This window comes from Rissa tridactyla, chromosome 5, assembly GCF_028500815.1.
Source record: "Rissa tridactyla isolate bRisTri1 chromosome 5, bRisTri1.patW.cur.20221130, whole genome shotgun sequence".
Lineage (NCBI taxonomy): Eukaryota > Metazoa > Chordata > Aves > Charadriiformes > Laridae > Rissa > Rissa tridactyla.
In genome coordinates this window covers 33,282,487-33,302,961 of record NC_071470.1, presented here as the reverse complement: position 1 = coordinate 33,302,961, position 20,475 = coordinate 33,282,487, and the positions used below count along the sequence as shown (strand labels likewise).

The window sequence follows — 20,475 nt, the reverse complement described above, 5'->3', positions numbered from 1 at the left end:
AACGTGAGTGCCCTTTTTAAATACGATACATAAAACGGAGTCCTCTAAGTAACTGAAGCAAAGGGGAGTAACTTGTAGGAAAAAAGACACTACAATGGATGTCCAGCTGTTTCAGGATAAATTAAAAACTCTAAGCCTGTTTCACAAACAGCTACATTTCTAGGCTGAAATGTTTTACCAACACACACCCGGTTCCTGGGTGACCATGCATGCTGAACAGCACAGACTTGGAGAGTTGAACAGCACCCAAGGTTTGCTTTTAATGAAGCCAGCAGAATTATATTATCTGTAAGTTAGCCGAAGCACATTAGAGGAAAAGAAAACATGGGATAAATTAGCACAGAAAAAGGAACAGTAACATAGGACCTTACAGCCTGAAGCAGAAGCGACACAGCATAGCTCTGAAAAGTGAAAGGGTGGAACACGGACAGAACTGACAGAGCGCAGCAGAGTGAAAAGCAACACTCATCTCAACAGGGCAGGCAGTTGTGTACACAAGTGCAACGCTCAGAGGGCAGGCTGCATGCAATGCTGAGAGCAAGATGATCATACCCCAGGGCCTATGCGGAAAACCTTGGCTGAGTAGTAGCACGTTAGTTGGCTTTGTCTCAAATTATATTTAAGTTTATGGACTAACCACTGAGAAGTTACTTTGCAGAAATTTAAAAGCATCTCAAGACATTTGCCAAAGTAGAAGTATTTGTTGTACATTACGTTATAATAAAAAAGTACTAGCCTCAGGTGTTTGTCTGGTATCTTTCTACTCTGCATAGATATTATGCTTCTTCACGATGTTTTCCCCACATTCCCCCATACCTGAATCTTCTAGTCAAAGAACGACTCCTACGTTTCTTCCTCCAGTACAGATTCCAAAGAACACAAGTCACAAAATCATAAGGACTGTCACAGAGAACTCAAATTACTGAAAAAGATTGTTGTTTTGGGGCTTTTTTTTTGTGGCAGGGGGTTGTTAGTGTTGGATTTTTAATTTTTTTGTTTTAATAGTATTTGTTCATGTATTATCTTCTCACTAAGGACAGTCTCAGATGCCATACCTACATTCTTTCTGGAATTAATATGTTTTGTGAAGTTATGGAAGAAGCTTAATAAAAACTGCTTTTCAGCGACACCGACATTTTTCAGGCTAGTAGAGTAACAAATTTTTCTACAATAAGCTCTGAAATATATGTATCTCCTGTAGCTATCTCAGTAGAGAATTATTAGGTTCAATATTCTTACTTAGAAACGAGGTGTAAGTAACCTTACCCTTTGGAAGCCTCTAAACAAAAGCATGAATATTCCACTGATCCAACATGTTCAGCCTAGCTACAGTGGTGTAGAAAAGCTTATTAAAAAAATAAAAATCATTCTACTGCCTGTTCTGATACTCAGGTACAGATTAATACACGACTGCCCCGTCCCCTCTTAAAAATCTCATCTAATTGTTTCTCTTCTAGCATAGGGACTCTGATATTGCTCCATTCCTGTTCTCCACATAAAGTATTAAAGTTAGTGATTCATTCCAGGATAAGTTAATGTGGTATTTTATGTCCTGCGTTACTCAGGAGATCAGATTACATATATCTCTTAGTACCTCAAGACTTTAAGTTCATTTAAGATATCCTGAACAGCCTGGGTTTACCCTTGAAAAATTCTGCCACTTTATTTGTGCAAAATTTAGATATACTCTGAGGTTAAGAATAGCATGAATAGAAGCTAGTTCAGTGATCAGCTAATTCACTGCATAGCCATTCCAGTACAACACCAAACGAGACAGCTTGAGTATTACTTACTACTTGCTACAGCACGCGTATAAGCAGCACGAGCACCTGGTGTCTCCTGATACCATGCAAACTGTGACACATCTAAGTGTCAACTACTAAACTACACTTCCAGGTTGTGAAGACAGCATCAACTTGACACAGAATACTAGTTTCCAGGTCTGCAATACCTGGTTTTCTACAGAAATCTTGGCTTACTCATTTAACGCTGGGTAAAAACACCACATCATTTAGCAATAATACTTCATTCTACACTAATATTCCACTGTGTGAACTATTGGTAGCTTATTTAAGACATGAATGGTTTTGTTCTTGGCTTCACGTTACTCATGACTAACCTTTAAAACATTCAGAAGTAACACATGTATTCTCAAAAAAAACACTCTTATGAAAATAGTTTAGTACCATCAGATACTAACAGTAGTGGCCCAGAGACAGAACCGCACTAAGCTTTAAATGGCTGACTCAAATTAGATGCATTAACCATTAAAAAACCTAATAGGAAGTAGCCACAACTTGAAATAGTGTTCCTAAGTAGCTTCATGTGCTGTCTGTCAGGCCTATCATCAAAGTTAAAAACTGAGACACTCAGAACAGTTGCTATGCGGCCTGGGAAGTCTAGTTTAAACCCCTTTTAGGCATTATGTAGAAGCCTCAAGTGAAGGCATCAAATAATTCTAGCTAGATATGGAAAAGTTTGGCTTGACCTTAAGTCCACTTTTACTGAAGGGGATACAGGAAGAAATGCCAAAGCAAATTGCAGCTCAAGCTACAATTCAGTATTCAACAACTAAAATGCTTGAGAACAACCACGGACAGCGTGGCCAGAAAACGTGCCATAAGGAAAACAATCTGGGGAGGGCAGAGAGAGCTTACTCCAGGTAGTAAGCAAGACGAACTATCACTTTGATGCTTTCTCTGGAAAAAAAGACATTCTAGGGAGGCTGTCTCCTTAACACCAGAATATAGCTCCATCTTTATCCCCACGCCATAGCTTCCTCTTGGAAGTTTCCCCATCAGATCAAGCTACTAGATTTTAAGAGTGCCTAACAAATTAGATAGCTAGTAGTATCACTTATAGCTCGAACTTTTCAACTTGAGAGTTGAAAAGTTTAAGTGTCACCACTGAACCTGACCGTGTTGGAACACCAACACCCAGAAATTTTAGAGATAAAAACAGGTGAGGTGACTAAACAAAAAGTCTCCTGTACAATAAACAAGATTTAAGTGTCCACCCTAGCTCTTCTAGCAGTTGTTCTAGGGAACAGAACTTGGCAAACAGCTAGGGGACATCTAATCTGAACTGCTTCTAAGGAATCTGCAAGAGGTCAACAACAGGCTTACCCATTATAACCAAGTCTTAAATTCACTCCACTGGCCTACACACAAATAAATAGTTTTTAAGGTCTCCCTCAAAGTCAGAGGATGGTTCTAACACACGCATATCCTAGCCTAGTATCAATACCAGCCTCAAATACATGGCTTTCAGTATTTTCCTGCATTTTGTTATCCACAGAACATCACTAGTAGGAAATGAAGTTGAAGAGTCATAAATAAATGCAATTCCATTTATTTTCCAGCAACATCCCATACAAAAGCAATAGAAACATTAACTGCTTTCAGCATAAAGTCTGTACAGTGTTATCATTTACAACAGTTTTACATTTAAAATCAGAAAATTAAAAAAATGAAGCACTTTACCTACACATTGTTTTCTTGGCTTTATAAACAAATGACTCATGACTATTTACAAATTTCAAATTCAGGCTACTGCTTCTTAAAGCATTATTGCCTGTGATTTACCATACTGACCTCCAATTTCTTCACAGTATTTAATTTCCAATTGTTTCAGAAACACTTTTGCAAATAAAAACCAATCTGTGTTTTTTTAAAAAAAACCCAACCAATCAAGGGGTAAGGCAATTTAATTTTATAGTAAAGAACTGCAGTAGATGAGTTTACTAGTACTAATCAGCAGTACAATTCAACTACCACCTATATTGCTTCAAGTCATATCCTTGTAGTAAAGACAGATGGAAAAGCAAGATAATAAACGGAGGCTCAAAAACATCTCCCTACTTTGCTCTCAGTCTACAGGTGGATAACTGAAATTATGGGACGGGGGAGGCCAGAATCAGTAAGATCTTGCTGAACAATTTATCATTACTTAAGGTAGCATTGCCTTTGGCTATTTTTTTCTATTGAAAGGTTTTATAAAAAAAATCTGATATACATAAATTAAAAGTTAAAAATAAGTCACACAACTGAATTGTATTTTTACACAAGTTTGGTCCAGAGAATATGTAGACCAACCTGAACTTAGAGAATAGTCTTCAACTTTGCTTAAGCTTTCTTACTATTAACAGTTTATGAATCAAGCTAACCTCTCAAATTTAAAAGAAACTTCCTCTAAAACAATTTGCAGGAGACTATTTAACTCACAGTATCAAAATCTTTGAGTGGTTCACTCAAACACACTTCCAAATTGAATTCGCCTTCTGCTTGATAGTCAATGTGTCTAAGTTTGGTGGGAGTGCCAGAACAGGTATCCTGGAATTCAAAGTCAGTTAATAATTAAATACAGGTTTAGTTATGCAATAATTCATTTAACTTCCGTAATTCATTTAGACCACCCTATAACAGAGGCTTACAAACACTTTAAAGGCCATACAAAATCCCAAGGTTAGTCTCAAGATTGAAGAAATTTAAATGAAGGCTTCTGCCCATTCAACCACATTCTAAGATTTCTTGCAAATGTTTTAAGGATCTCTATATGCGTACATTGAAACAGTACATGGATTCAATATTCACCAGAGAAACAAATCCAGTAATAAAAAAAACATTACTAGATCTTTACTGAAGGTTACTGCTCAGCTGTACTAAAAGCTTTCTGGATATAAAAAGAGATTACTTCAAAAAGTCTGAACGTGCCAAGAAAATTACATCCTATTTTAACATTAGATATTGCAATCTAAAGTAGTATTGCCACTGTACACCACACTTCATAACTGAGATGCTTTGAACAGATAAATTTTCTTTTGCAGGCCATGAATAAGAGAGATATCTGTCATTTGAGATGGTCACTTAAGTTATAACCCTCTGAACTCAGACTACAAACTGATATTGGCTACAGCTGGGAAAATGTCTGAATTTAAAAATTGCTTTATAAACAGTCCCTAAACGCAGCGGATTATGGAATTTCTCATGTATTCAGGCTGCTCTGGATCTAATTCCAAGTAACAGACTAATTATTAATAAATATTTATGCAAGTAAGAGATATGCTTACATCATTATCTTGACAGCTTGTTTGAGATTCAGTAGAATTACTTCCAACAGATTCTGTCTCCATCTCACCAAGGTCAACAGGACTCCTGTAAAATAATTAACAAGCATACAGCTTAAAAACAAATTCAGTTTTTTAGTAGTAAGTTGCACTTTGTAGATAGGTGCGGTTCTGAAAATGATTGCCAAACAAAAGAAGAGAGACCGACAGAGATTATATGGACAGTGGTGGCAAACTGCAGAGACCAAACAGAATAGCAGGTCACCTGAATACAGCCAAAATGGACAAGGACTAAATTGAAGTCTTGAAATTGAATATGGCAATTTGTCAAAGCCAAATACCCAACACTCAAACAATGCCTCAGTACAAATGAGAACAAATGTTATGCAAGAGCAAGGAATTATTATTTTTTTTACCCAGAAAAGGTTTCATCAATTTGTTTTGCAACATAAGATTTAATATCCAATATACACAGAACTAGACCCCAGCATTTGAAGATAGACTAGTATTTCAACACTGACTTATACCATAGGCTTCAGGCTGAAATACCAATTCCCCTCACGATTGCAAGTAAAAGGAAGCTAAAAGTAAGCCTTAGCTTTTAGATCCCATTGCTCCATACTGGTTTTAAAATCAGCACCACTGTTAGGTAAAAACAGTAGTTTATTACCACTAAACTTTCCTGCGTAATTAGTTACATCTGTGTACCTTCACTGCGTAGTCCCACAGCTTTAGTTTGGATGTTCCCTGATAAGCTTTATTGCTTTCTATGGAGGAAAGTAACTAGTTACATCATTCGACATCTTGTAGAGCAGAATACCACAGTAGCTTGGACTGTGAATGCTTGCGGCCATGCTTTTAATTTAATGGCACCTTGAGATGATTTTACAAATACTTCTTTCCTCCTCTCTGCTCAAGAAACAAGAATATTTACCGTTGTTCTTGAACTAGCAAGCAAGAAGGCTATGAGGCAGGTTCTTGTACATTCTATTGGTCCAAGCTCAATATTCATGACATCTGTCAATTAGCGAGAGCTCTCCAGCACTGCTTATATCCCAGATTAATGTACAGACTGCTCTGAAAGAACCAGCTTGCTTCAATGGTGTGATATTTTCTTTTATACAGCAATGCAGAACGAGCTCTGGTTTCACCCACTGGACATATGTTACACAAGTGAGGGATATCTATGCATGCCCTTGCAAGGACAGCAGGTAAGTCCAGTCATACCAACTAGGTCCAGAAAGCTATTACATATTTTGACCAAGAAGGAACTAGATAGCACTAAGCGTGGCAAGTAGCTAATAAAAACATTCAGCAATCACTGACTTGTCTCAAAAAGTGCTATGCTGTTTTAGGTGAGGTTTTTGCCCCCCCCCCCCTTTTTTTTTTTTACTATGAGATTTTATATATGAATTTCTATAAAGGTATCTCAAATATTCTATACATACATTTCTTGCAGATCACATCCTTCTTCAGTAGGTGGATCCCAGGAATGCAGTGCAACTTTCCACAGTTTAATTTGCTGGTCCCATGACCTACGGCTGTACTTCTTAAATTTATTTGGAGTTCTGGGATGAACCCCTGGTATACGATGGCATCTATTCAGATATTAGACATGAAAAATCTGTTAACGCTTTTCACACAGACATATCGTATAGCTTTGTTAAGACTGATTTATGTTAGACTGATTGCCTGCTACACAGAATTTGCTGGGTTGTAATGAGCCTGATTATATTATTTATGAGAAAAGACGACTGCGAAATTCAGCACTCAAGTGAAAAGCTGTCACCTCCACATGAACATTTTAGTTTTTCTGTCTTCAAGTCAAATGAAACAAAAATGGATTCTCAATCTTAGGTCTGAAAACTTCAGCATGAAATCTCTGCATCTAACATATTCCAAACTTAAAAGCAATGACAGTCCATTTTGTCTTTTCGTTTACTACTGAGAAAATTGACTGCAAAAAGGAGTTTCATTTCTTCTAGTTAACAAGCATAACCAAAAAAACTTTCACTTTCATTTCTGCAGCATGAGAAAGTTCGAAGGGATATTCCTCATGTACCAACTAGTAAAAAAAAAAAAAAAATAAAATCCATGTCTCATTTGATTGTGTCACTTATCTGTTAAAAAATTGGCTTAGAAGGTATAATTTGTAGATGCCTTCTATTTGAATGCCTCAAATACCAAGTTTAGTATGTTAATATGCCTACAAAGAACAGGTATAACTTACAACTGAACATTTAGTTTACCAGAAACAAAAGCAGCTTACCTAGGAACTTCTTTAATGTATCTATCATATGCAATTGTGTTTTTTCCATAGTTTATCTGTTTCTGTCTTCTCATCAAAACCACTTCATCTGTCTCAAGTTCTACTGTCACAGTGGACTCCTTTGAATCAGAACTAAAGAAAAAAACATTGTAGATTTGGGACTGCTAGAAGAAAGCAAGCAATACACAAGAACAAACCCACATGTAGAAGATTATGAAGAGAGATGTTTAAACTTTTCAGATGAATGCTTGGGATTGTTGGAGCAGACTTAAGATGAACTATTTCAAACTAAGCATTTCCAGAAGCAACACAGTACATGGGAAAATTCAGACGTATCGTTAGGATTTTCCTCAGCTAAGCTAGAAATTTAACCTACCTTCCAGAGGATGACTTCCTTTCTCTTGCAAATTCATTGATCAGGAGTTTTCTTCTGTATCTGTAAGAGTTCAAATCAGTATTAATAACATGCATCCACAAAGAGAACATGTAAGGCTGCACTGTCACAGCTCACAGTTGATGTTACTTCTCGGCTAAGAAGCAGTCTTGAAGAAGTCAATCCACACACTATAAACACCTTGACACTATGGAATGGATGTTTCAGTTTTCCCCTGAAAAAAATAAAATCTGAGGAATTTCTTTTCCTAAGTCTTTTCCCTAAAAATCTTTTTATAGCAATGATATGCAAAACCAGTAAATAGTGAGAGGACATTCAAAGTAATTCAAATCTAAGAGATTCGGGAAAGGATTCTGCCAAAAGGGAGATACTTAGTGATACACATCAATTCTACAGATAGTATACTTTGTCATTCCTGTAGGACTTAAGCCAAAGCTGACCTAAAAGCAGCAGACATGCAGCCAAGGTTGGTCAGATTTTACTGCGATGGTAAAGTTAAAAATAGAAGTCGGTACAGATTCTACAAGACTACCATTTCCTCGCTTCATATTAAACACCCAGGGGTACCTTGCAATTTCTTTGTTAACACTGGTCCTCATTTCATCTTCTTCCACTGCAGTTCCCCAATCTGAACACCGGGAAACAGGTCCTGGGCCTTCTGGTGTTGTAAAACTATTGGAAAAAAAAAAGCCTCTTCATTAAAAATTGTATTACCAGAAACCCCCGGCATCTTCCCCATTCACAGCTTGATAGCCATTTAATATATTCCTTTACAGTACTCACAATGGCTTGTATTGTTCTAATAAAATGTCATCATTGTAAAATTAAGCATCAGTTGAGAGTTCCAGCTTGAGGTTGTATGGTTTGGGATTTGTTTTTGTTTTTTCTTGAAAACTTTATGTAGATATCTGTAGAAACATACCACTGCAGCATGTAACCTAGCCTACACTTTCAATAACTTTAAGCTGGTGTCCTTCAGCAAACATTATGCTAAATACCAACTTCACGCATTTACTCACTTATTTTCACTCCACTAAATGAGTTAACAAATATTTATTCTTTCAGGATTGCAGAGTCATTAGCTATATGGGAGACAACAGTTAGAACACAGAACTAAATTGTACAGTTAATTACTTAAAATTACACAATAGCACCAGGAGTTTCTCCATGTGAAAATATACCTAGTAGGGAAGGCAAGGGGACAAAAAAAACCGTCAATTTTTAACTACTAAACTGAGATTTGCTATGACTTTGCAAACTGTTATGTAACAGATTCAGACTACTGCAAAGGAATAAGCTCATATCACTTCCCAGCCAACAACAGTTGCCTACATCAAGATTACTGAATGTGTTTTCCAGTTCCTGTACTCCTGATAACTGATTTTCCTAAAGTACAAACTCAAAACCATATCCTACCGACCAGAGATTTTTCAGTGGATCTGGAAATGCTCTGGAGACTTACCAGGGTTCCGCACAAAGAAGTCCCTTGAAGTCAGGGAATTAGATCCAGCTGTGCTAAAACCAGTTCCAACTCCCTCCCTGCTCCCAGCTCAGAAATTAGTTTGTGCTACTTAAAAGTTTTTGTTAAATTGAAACTAAAACTTCTTTTTAGACGAAACCCAGTTACCAACTCAGAAAAAATAAAAATCCATAGCAAACAGTAGAAGTCCCTCTGCAAGTTATCTTTTCAGCCTCCAAGGATTTTTAGCATTTGCTTATATTGATTTTTAACTTTTCTGAAAGTGCAGGCCACATTCAACTATTGCTCTCCCATGGTAGAGAACAGCTCAATCCCGGAAGTACCTGGTTAGTCCCACCATCTGAACTTTCTCTTCAACGCTGTGTCATACCTTTTTGTACTTGTTTGATTCTGTATCTGTGCTGTGTATACATAGAATTAGGGACAACCTTGGACAGTCTACAGCTTTTTCTCTTGATTAATTTGCTCTGTGACAGTACTGCTGACATACTAAGCTCAGCTGTCCTTCTTCAGGCACTCATTCCCACGTGCCATTTCGCAGTTGGTGAGAAGCTATAGCGCTGTGCTAGGACTGCACATGGCACTCAAACTCTGCCAGAGGTGCAGAAAAGCAAGGCTGTAACTGCCCCCTCCCGCCAACTGAATCTGTTGCACGACCCAGCCTCCATCCTGATCCTCTTCCCATTTTAAAGTTTTATTTTGACAATGTTGAGTTGGCATAAACAAAGAGTAGTTTTAGTGCAGGAAGAGAACAACTTCAGTCAGAGCTGAATCCAAACTAAACCAGAAAGAACGCCTGTTCAATTCAATACTGGAAGACACAAAAAAAGCACTGCTTAATTAGGTTGAAACTGATGAAGCCATTTGTAAAATTTTGTCTTGGTACTCCTATTCAAACATGCTTCCTGAAATTAATTTCTGGATATTGTAACTTGAGCCACTGACCAACGTCTTCCCCAATTATTATCAGCAAAGAAAAACAGGTAGTTACAGGGCACAACCCATCTTACTCTAGATAAGAAATCTACATTCAATCAACTGGGCTGCAGAGGACAACTCCCATCCACTGATAAAAGGGACTGTGGCATGAATGGCTCAGATGTAGACAGGGATATAAAATACTTTGACTAAACTGAAGTTTACTTGTGCTGGGAAATGGTAAGGAAGGCAAGCGAGCAGCAGTATGAACAGAGTGAGTGACCTCAGAAGTGGACTCCATCACACATGTGCTGACATGTTTAGATACAACTTTTCAAGATGGTCTGTGCTGCCTTCAGAAATACGAAGACAGATGACTTTTAAGACTTGAATTTTTAATTTGTCATCTTGTTTAATTTTACCACAACATACACAAGTATGTACAGCCTGTTTCCACAAACAAACATAACTGGCTTGGTGCAGTTATTGCTTCATAATAAATGGCAGGAAGCACGAAGTAGGACAGAAGATGATGAAAAACACAATTAAAGACATAAGAATGAAAAATGGTTACTCTTAAGAAGTGGCTTCAAGATAAGAACACTGCACTAAGTTCTTTTCCCTCCTTTAAGATCAGCTATTTATGGTCGATGAGTGATTTATAAAATAAGCAGGGCTTGAAAAAACAAGTACAATAGTCAATTCAACAGCTCCTGGTGAACAAGAGAGCAGAGTTATCTCTATGGCAAGCACTGTGTACCTGTCCAGCCTGTTGTCAGAAGGTCTGTACTTGTTTTCATCAAAAACGGATGAATCGAATTCATTCTGCTTTCTCCGCTTTCCATCTGCACCACGTTTCCTTCCTTGGGACCAGCGAGGTGGAGGCTGTGGGCTGGCAGCAGACAAGCAAAGACAACATGAACATGTTAGGTGGCTTTATTTTATCAACCTCTTTGAATCATAGTATGGTTCAGGCTGGAAGGGACCTTAAAGATCATCTAGTTCCAACCCCCCCTGCCATGGGCAGGGACACCTCCCACTAGATCAGGCTGCTCAAAGCCCCATCCAGCCTGGCCTTGAACACTTCCAGGGATGGGGCAGCCACAGCTTCTCTGGGCAACCCGTGCCAGTGCCTCACCACCCTCACAGTAAAGAATTTCTTCCTAACATCTAATGTAAATTTCTCCTCTTTCAGTTTAAAATCATTACCCCTCGTTCTATCACCACACTCCCCGATAAAGAGTCCCTCCCCATCCCTCATATACACTTTCTTTAGCTACTGGAAGGCTGCAATAAGGTCTCACTGGAGCCTTCTCCTGGCTGAACAACCAACATCACCCCATGGAGACACCACAGTTTATTTACTCATTTTACTTCAACAAGTCGAGCTTAGCGACCACAACCAGGCGTGGCCCTTAAGAGTCCTCAGAAGGGGGCTACCCCCCGGAGAGAAACACTGCGATCAACGGCCCCACACCCTGCCCCCCACCGCCCGCCCTCGCAGGCGACACGGGCAACGGGAGACCTGGCCATTTACACCTCTTCCCCTCCGGCGGGACCTTCAGCCCCGCTTCCCCCCAGGCGGCCGGGGGGAACCCGCCAGGGGACCCGCACCTCAGCTGAGGGAACATGGCGGACCCCGCCCGGCGGCCGTTGGGGCGGGGAGGTCACGCGCAGGTGCGTGCGGGCCGTGGCTCGACCCTACTCCGCCTGAGGGACTGGGAGGGCGAGCGGCTCGCCGTTGTTCGTCGCTCCGCCACTGGAGAGCGGGGAAAAGGGGAGCGATGAGCGCCGGCACCCCTCACCTCATACCGGGGCATACCTACCTGCTCCCGGTGCCACCGTGCGGGCTCCTCTGGCGGAAGGACATGGCAGAGGGTGACCTCGGGAGGGCTGGAGGAAGAGCCGGGCGGCGCGGAGACCGGAGCGGGAGTGAGTGGCGGGTGGAGAGGGAGAGCAGCAGCACTCTACCTTCCCGCTCAGCCCTTTCGCATCTCCCGCCGGCGCTGACTGAGACCGCCCGCCCCGCCTCCCCGCGGGCCCCTCCATGGGGACAGGTATGCGGGGGAGGCGGGGGGGGGAGAAGAGGGAAAACGCAGCCACCAACCCGCGTCCTCTCCCCGCCAGCCCAGCCCGCTGGTGGGTGCGAAGCAAGCGTGCTTCCCGCCGCGGCGCCCCCGGCCCCGAGAAAATTTATGTGCGCGCGTGTGTCCCCCGGGCCGGTATAATGGTTTAGCCCGCTCCCGCCGGCCCCGCCCCGGGGCGTGTTGGCGGGAGAATGGAGCGCGGCGGCGCGCGGTTTTGGCGCGCGCTGGCGGGGGGGGGGGGGGGGCCGGGCCCCACAGCACGGCGAACCCGCGTCAGGCAGAAAAATAGCCGGAACAAAAGGATAATTATAGAATCATAGAATTTGCCGTGGTTGGAAGGGACCTTTCAGATCACTGAGTCCAACCATTTACCTAACAGTGCCAAAGCCACCACTAAACCATGTCCCTCGGCACCACGTCCACCCGTCTCTTAAAGACCTCCAGCGATGGTGATTCACTCACTTCCCTGGGCAGCCTGTTACAATGCTTGACAAACCTTTTGGTGAAGAAACGGTTCCTAATATCCGGTCTAAACCTCCCCTTGCGCAACTTGAGGCCATTTCCTCTTGTCCTATCACTTGTTCATTGGGAGAAGAGACCGGCCCCCACCTCACTACAACCTCCTTTCAGGTAGTCATGGAGAGCAACAAGGTCTCCCCTCAGGCTCCTTTTCTCCAGGTTAAACAACCCCAGTTCCCTCAGATGCTCCTCATAAGACTTGTTTTCCAGACCCCTCACCAGCTTTGTTGCCCTTCTCTGGGCCCGCTCCAGCACCTCAATGTCTTTTTTGTGGTGAGGGTCCCAAAACTGGACACAGCACTCGAGATGGGGCCTCACCAGTGCCCAGTACAGGGGGGCAATCACTTCCATAGTCCTGCTAGCCACTGATTGCTGAGATTTAAAGATGAAGGGTTGCGGTAATCAGCATGGCTCTTCAACCCGTGAGGAGCATGTGGTACTTCAACGGCCAGTTCAAGCCCTATAGCAGACTGTTAGGACATAAACTTGGATTCTATGAAGTGACATGGCATTAAATAACATTTCATATCACTATGGAATAAGGTCGGGTAATGCCGTGAGGCCGCTATGCTTTACTAAGTAGAGTTTTCAGGTGTTTTTAGTTGCAAATGGATGGCATGAGGTCCTACCGATCGGTGAGGTGTGGTACGTGCTGCCATCTTACAACAGTAATTTAGAAACAACCTGAAGGACTCCTACAGCAGAACACAAGCATAGCTTTAAATAAAAATACCTTTGTGGCCCTCATGGGCTGACAGCTGGTGGGATGCTTCACAGCAAGGCATACACAAACCGGGCAGCATTGGCTTCTTCTGGCCTTGGTGCTGCTTCTTGGGACACGGGACGTAGCTACCACACTCACAATGGCACCGCTGGTACAGTTACCTCTAGGTAAAGAGATTTTATCTCCAGCAAGCAAGGAAGCATTCATATTTCAAAAAGGCATTAGATTATTCAGATTCTTGCAGGTCTGGTATTCAACGTGTGATTTGGTAGCAACGAGAATGGGATGTTTCTTCCTTTGTAGAACCAGGTTGGGGTTTTCTTCCTTTCTCAGATAAGCAAACATGTCAACGGTTGTGGGAATAAGGTTAAAACAGTCAGCAAAGAATCACAGAATTGCCTAGGTTGGAAGGGACCTTTCAGATCATCCAGTCCGACCATCAACCTATCACTGACAAAAACCATCACTAAACCATAAGAGATACAATATTCTTAATTTAATAAAATTTATTGAAATTAGTAAGAGATAAAGCACAGGAAATAACATTGTTCTTAAAGGAGAATTTCTTTTTCTGTCCTAGAATTCAGTTTCTAAGGTATGCAGAGTGTTTAATTATGTATTGCATTTCTGCTTGTTCAGATGCAGTCTGCATATTCTCATTCAGCTCTACAGGAAATAGTCTGTTTTCAGTATCCTACAACAATCCCTGTCATGATGCCTCAACTGAAACCTTAAAAATTACAAGAAAGTGCCTCCTTCTGCTTCAGTTCACAGGAGAAGCACATGGGAGGAGAAAGCCCACAGTTGGGATATCCATTCTTTTTTTTCTCTCTAACAAGAGCCCCAGCCGATTTCATTAAATCCATTTATTCTCAACACATTGAGGTAATATTCATCCTGTACTTTCTGGTCATAAATTTTCTGCTGTCAAAAGGTAAGTTCTCAAGAATTTCAGGCTTTGTAAGAGCTATTGTCACCTACAGCCACCGTAGCTCTTGCTTGCCATAGAAACTGGCACAATTTTGCATTAATTCTAATAACGCAGTTTCTTCTAACCACGTCTCACCTGTGCATCATGAAGTGAATCATCCGCTGCACTGGCCCAGCTGGCCTCTCCATTGCGGGCATTTGGTTCCTGCCTGCAGCATGCAATTAACTTCTTTTCCCTAGCCAAATCTTCACTGCCTCCTCTTAAAAAAAAAAAAATAAAAATTACCACTGTACAAGTTGCGATAACAGAAGTTCAAAAAAACAGAGCAGAATTTCACTCGTGGTATCAGGATACAGAAAATAGGATTTTTAACTTAGTTTTAGCAAGCTTTCTTCTGGATCATATGCGGTTTGCATGTCAGTCTACATTTTTACTGGAGCAGCCTCATCTTTCTCTCACAGGTAGCAGAAAGCCAGCAAACCTTGGCTCCAGTTACTTCTTGGCAGAAACGCAGTTACGCATTCATACCGAATCTAGATCATACGAGATAAACGCAGGGAGTTAGTGTAAATAAGTTACCGAGCTCTGAAAACAATACAAAAATTCTGCAGGTTTTACCAGAGCTTTCTGGTAAAGCTTTCTAGTGCAGATGTGGCCTTCATCCAAAACACTTCTGATGATATTTAGGGATATGAGATTATCTGAAAAGCTGCAATTACCTTTAACTTACAGCCACTGCTGTTTTCAAGCATCTCTGCTCTTTGGCTCGTTCGAAGACCAGACACCTCAAGAGCAGCAAGGGAAAATTCAGCTGTTGGCTCAGCAGGTGCAAAGCAGCCCTGGAGCGAATGTCTGACAGATTAAAGAGCATAAACATGTCTTCCAATGAACCTGGGGGAAGTAAACCTAATATTCACTCCTGTAAGTAGTGAGTAAGAGTAACACTTGCAAGATTAGCAATGAGACATGTTTGATGGATGGCAGAAGTAGCAAACTAGAGCTGTTTTAATTTTTTTTTTTTACATATATTTTGAACAGCTTAACACGAAAACAACTAACGAAGCCCAGCAATGTTTTTGGAGAGACTTTCTGAGCACATATTGACAGGTGGTGTTTTGAATTTATTTTATGAAGATACACTTCAACCTTGCTATGCATGAAGTATGTTGAGAGGGAGAATTTGCATCTCTACTGTAGAAATGAAGCATGGTTTACATTTATTTATTTTATTTACAGAAATGAAAGTGAACGATGTCTGCTATTCTGACTTGCATTTCAGGTCATCATTTACGTAGAATTGGAGCTCTTGTTGTCCGTTAAGTTGAGTAGAAGGGACACAGCCAGCAGGCACAGTGGGTGCCAGTACACACCTTTGCGTGCTAGGAAGAAGGAATTGTCCAAACAGCACAACTGCAGCTGAAGCAAGTATGTTGCTTTAGATCCATATTATTTAAAGTAATTAAGACAGTCGTCTGAGGAACAGCACCTGCAATATGCACCTTAGTCTTTCTGCCTCTTCTTCACCACACGTTCCTATTAATAAAAGGTCTCCAAACTCAAATCTTGAGTACTTCTAGGAACACATTAATTTCTTCCCATTTTCTGATTAATCTTTCTTGGAGAGTTGAACAGTATGGCCTATAGGAACACCCCAGCTGAAGTCTGATAAATAACCAGGCAGCCCTTCTTACCCCTTTTTCAGTTCGCAGATATAAAAGGGGCTTTCTTCAAGGCTGTGCAAAACCATACAGCACAGTATCTACAGCTGCTTTTAACTCTGGGCATAAGAGCAAGGGTAAGAAGGTAGAGGTCAGAGAAGGGTCCCAGATCAGCACAGTAACAACTGCAGAATTTTCTTCTACCAGAGATCACTGCGGTATTATATATGCACTCTTGAAGGCCAAGAGGAAGCACCTGCTCAGGATTGCTCAGATGTGTTGAGGATCCTCTTCACGGTGAGCTCACAAAGCTCATAGCATTGCTCATTGTTAAAAGTGGGAGAAATTCACACCGTTTTTTCCAAAAAGGCACAAATACTGTTCAACCACTTGGCTGATTTATATTTTTTTTTGCAAAGCAGTGCCAGACAACGGATGGATGAAAACACACAGACAACTCACACTAACTTCTCAGCAAAACTAACAGCTTCAGAAGCGGAGAGACGACTGCTCCCTGCCAGCCTGCCTTGGGAACCGCGCCAGACCAAGAGTCTTCAGACATAATTTGCAATAGCTTTTAGAAATTAAACAGTTTGAAATCACAGCAGCTAGCTTACTATTATTTTTTTTGCATTATTTTGCTCGACTTTTTAATGGTTGTACATTTTCCCATTTGTGAATGCACCAAATTAAAATGTTTCACATCTACAAATTGCATCTGCATTCTCATTATACGTATGTATCTCAAAGACATCCTGCTAAGTATGTATTTGGAAATGGTGTTTTAGCTGTTTAATAATGCTTTTTGGGTGGAATGTCTACATACCTAGTGCTCCTGGCTGAAATCAGTAGTATTTTGAGAAGAAGTAAGGAGAACTGCGTTCACTTTCCATCAACTCATTGTTTTTTCCTCAAAGGTTGTACACAGGTCTTGTACTTTTCTCCACAGAGGTCTCTATTGTAGGATGTCTCCAAAGTGTCTGCCTTTGGGCGATAACAGTTGGTCCAGCTCTACACTCAGTGAACCACTAAGGTTTTAAAGTACTAGTGTAAATGGATTTAGCTTGGAATTTCCTTTCCTTTTGCCTGGCCTTACTGTAAAAATACAAACTCACGCATCTTGTGTGGGACCAGCATAAATATCTGTGCTCCTGCAGGAGAGTTTGCTATGCTACTTCTCCTTTCCCACACACTTCTGTGGGAAACAGAACTGCGTTCCTGAGCCAAGGATAAGCTTGAAGTACAGCATCAGTTCAAAACACGTACAAACAAACTCCATTTCCTCCAGCCTTGCTCCGAGATAAGATGATTTGAACGGCATGTTTACCTGAACTCACCCAAGCTAGCCTGATAGAGGACAGCTTCAGCCTGGCAGCCACGCAGCATTTTTAGCAAAACGCTACGTACAAGTTAAATTCAGTTTATCAAGCAGAACTATCTGCTGTAACAGAGCTTAGGGGTTACAGCTGCCTTGCATTTTTCTGTCTGCCAGTAAAGAAAATCCTCAGAAAAGCACTTTCACACTACAGTGGGAATTTTAAGGGGAGAGGGAGATACCCTCGTTACTGTGACCTCTAAGGACCAGTTTTAAAAACAAAAGTAGACATATAAACAATGGCATTTCAGAACTGCTAGTGAAGGACTGTTTCTACAAGCACAGATAATGTATCATCTGTGAGGAGATTCTCCCAGGGGAAGCGTACCAAGAGAAGATACATGACGCTTCTTGGAAGAAAATTAAACCTGGCTGGTGAAGTTCAGGTTTTATTTTGGCTGAATTATGAACTGAGCACAAATTTATGCAAACTAGATTTAATTAAAATAGGTAAAATTAATGGAGGACTATTAACTACAAGTTGGGGGTGGAGTGCCAGACTTTGCTTACCTCAGTTGTAAACTCTTATGTCAAATAGCTTCGGATAGATAAACAAGTGAATGGATGGAGTGCATTCCAATTTAACGGCTCTGTCTGGACTGATGAGGGCACTGTTACTAATCAGGAGGCATTACAATGGTTCTCCATCCGGTGGCAGCACTGCATGAAATTACTTTACCAGACCTCAAACCTCATCTGCCCAGTATCATTCCTTTCCTTGTGCTAACAAAGCTTGTCAAAGCATACAGAACCTGGTTTAGAGAATAAATCTGCCCAAAATTCAATTGCCACAAGCAGATTGGTTATTCTACTTCAAGTCTAGGTATCTTCAACTGAGAAATACAAGATCTTTTAAAGACTGCTGAATTACAAATCCTATGGGTTTGTGTCCATAAATCTGCTGCAGGCCCCATCCATCATAGGCAAAAGCTTAAGGGCTCTGACAGCTAAGTTTAAGTATTTAATGATAGCCTATTACTCTCACCTAGCAGCTCCATCCTCTCCAGGAGGACACCTTACAATGCACTAAATACAAGTTCTTGACAAGATGTCAGAATAGAAACTGAGAGGTTGGACACAACCCAAGTTGTAAACTCCCTTCAAGAGTTTGATTTAATCTCCAAAGAGTACTCCTTCCCCTTTTTAGCTAAAAAACCCCCAAAATAAACAAAACACTCTAAAACCAAAAAAAAGGACTACTGAACCCAGACATTCCTTATGCAATGAAACTCTGAAAACACAACAGCAAAAGCAGACTAATGGGGATTTTTAAAGACTTTAATTCTTCTGCATAAAGACAAAATGCCAAAAATGTAACACATTCCCTTATTTACAATCATCATAAATCACATGAAAGCATGCACACTGGAACAAGGTTCTAAGTATTACTTCTTAAAAAAGTGCTGTACAGATGTGTTCCTTGTATACACATACTCCACACCTTGTGGTGTTTAACTGAGCCATCCTTGTGCTGCGACACTACTGCCTGAGCATGCCTGGAAATAATGTTTTGGAAGGGACTGGGAGTCGTTTCTGGAAACGCAGCTTACTTCCACATCATCAGCGCAATGGGCTTTTGGCCTTTGGCTACACTGCCAGCCTCACAACAAGGCTGCTGTGTGTCATTCCTAGCACTGCCACAGTTCTGCAGTGGCCTCGCAAAAAGCCAAACCGAACTCCTGCAAAAAGACAGTTCCCAGCTCTAAGAGACATTCGTATCCCAGTACATGCTACATAAAATGCCACAAGGACTGTAAAAAATTCTTGTAACTGGCACATGAATCTGGTCTAAACTCCACTGTAGCCACAGCCCTCGCTTTGACCTTCTCAGCACAGTTAAGAGTTAAAAAAGGAGAGCCTATCTCAACACCGTCACAACCCTTAGCCTGGACACCCTATGCCCAAGAGCAGCTCCAAACCTGTAAATACTGCTGTTAACCTTGTATTCCTGTAGGAACAGCAGGCACTGAACTCATCCTCTGCTAAGCAGTAGATTGGCCTTCAGGTCAGGCTGCAACACACATAAAAGCAAAATCAGGTACTTAGGCTGTGTTGCTGTTCAGTCACTCATCCCCGTAAAGAGAGTGATCTGATTTTAATAAACCATCTACCTTTCCTTTCTCTTCTCTCACTAGGCTTAGGCAAACGCTAGTTTGATATATCTTATCTCAGAGAATGGTAAATATACCAAATGGATGATTCAAAAACTAAGAACAGTTTGTCTTTAATAACTGGAGAAAGGTTGAAATTATCTACATTCTTTTGAAGCAGTTCTTCAGGTTGGATGTACAATTCTGGTCCAGTAGAGGAAACAGGGTTTAACTCCTTGATTTAAGGGGTGGCATTCTTCAGTTTGACTGGATATCAGACCAATTCACCAGCGTAACATTAGCACACTCTAAGTAGCATGATCTCCAACAGCAGGATCCATCAACTGAAGTAGCCTTTACAATATAATGCACATGTAATCTGTCAACGTGGGTAAAGCAGAAATATTCTCACAAAAGATTTAAGGAACATCCATCATCATTGTAGCACAGGCTTAATGAAATCTGCAGTTTTACGCTTGAGGCAGAGCTTGCAGAAAACAATCTATCCTTAAAGATCTGGAGAAACCTAAACAAAAAGGCAGATAACAGCATTTTATAAATATGATATATCTAGCCATTAACAGCAAAACATTTACTCTTCTAAGCTGTAGTGTTACAGTAGAAGTAAATGGAACAGAGCATTGCAAATGGTGAACTCAAAGCACAGTAGAAAATACAAAGCCATATTGTCCATACTTAAAAAAGCATTACAGATAGTATGAACGCTTTGAGAATGTAAGTTATTGGAAAACACCCTATATTCCTAAAGTATCTTTCAAACACAAAATGAAGCAGTTGAGCCTATCTTTCCCAATCTCTTGCATCATTTTCACCTAAATGTAATTATTAATTCATAGAACACATTTTCTTCTCAATTTTAATTAACACATTCCTGCTATATCTTGTGTCCTACTGACTAAGGTTTTTCCTTTAGAAAGCAACCAGATACATCCAAACTTACGGAC

At 40.9% G+C, this 20,475-nt stretch overlaps 2 protein-coding genes across 8 annotated transcripts in view; both read right to left on the bottom strand.

Annotated features, from left to right (window-relative positions):
* Positions 1-3,335: 3,335 nt before the first annotated feature.
* LOC128910706 (histone RNA hairpin-binding protein-like) lies at positions 3,336-15,293 on the bottom strand. 2 transcript variants are annotated; one of them, XM_054204287.1, is made up of 10 exons: positions 14,523-15,293; positions 13,466-13,617; positions 11,953-12,019; positions 10,887-11,018; positions 8,296-8,400; positions 7,711-7,770; positions 7,335-7,466; positions 6,514-6,663; positions 5,069-5,153; positions 3,336-4,331 (listed from the first exon to the last, which is right to left on the bottom strand). In XM_054204287.1, the coding sequence occupies exons 2-10, from the start codon at positions 13,533-13,535 to the stop codon at positions 4,215-4,217; spliced, it is 918 nt and encodes a 305-aa protein (XP_054060262.1). In that variant the 5' UTR covers positions 13,536-13,617; positions 14,523-15,293; the 3' UTR covers positions 3,336-4,214. The 2 variants fall into 2 exon arrangements, with proteins under 2 accessions (XP_054060262.1, XP_054060263.1); XM_054204288.1 differs by having other exon boundaries at positions 11,953-13,619.
* A 3,387-nt stretch (positions 15,294-18,680) lies between these two features.
* Positions 18,681-20,475, bottom strand: part of LOC128910705 (transmembrane protein 129) — a 28,388-nt gene continuing 26,593 nt past the window's right edge. For all 6 annotated transcript variants that reach the window (XM_054204285.1, XM_054204276.1, XM_054204277.1 and 3 more), the window contains one exon: positions 18,681-20,036. The gene's annotated coding sequence lies outside the window, so the exon portion shown is untranslated. The remainder of the gene's footprint in view (positions 20,037-20,475) is intronic.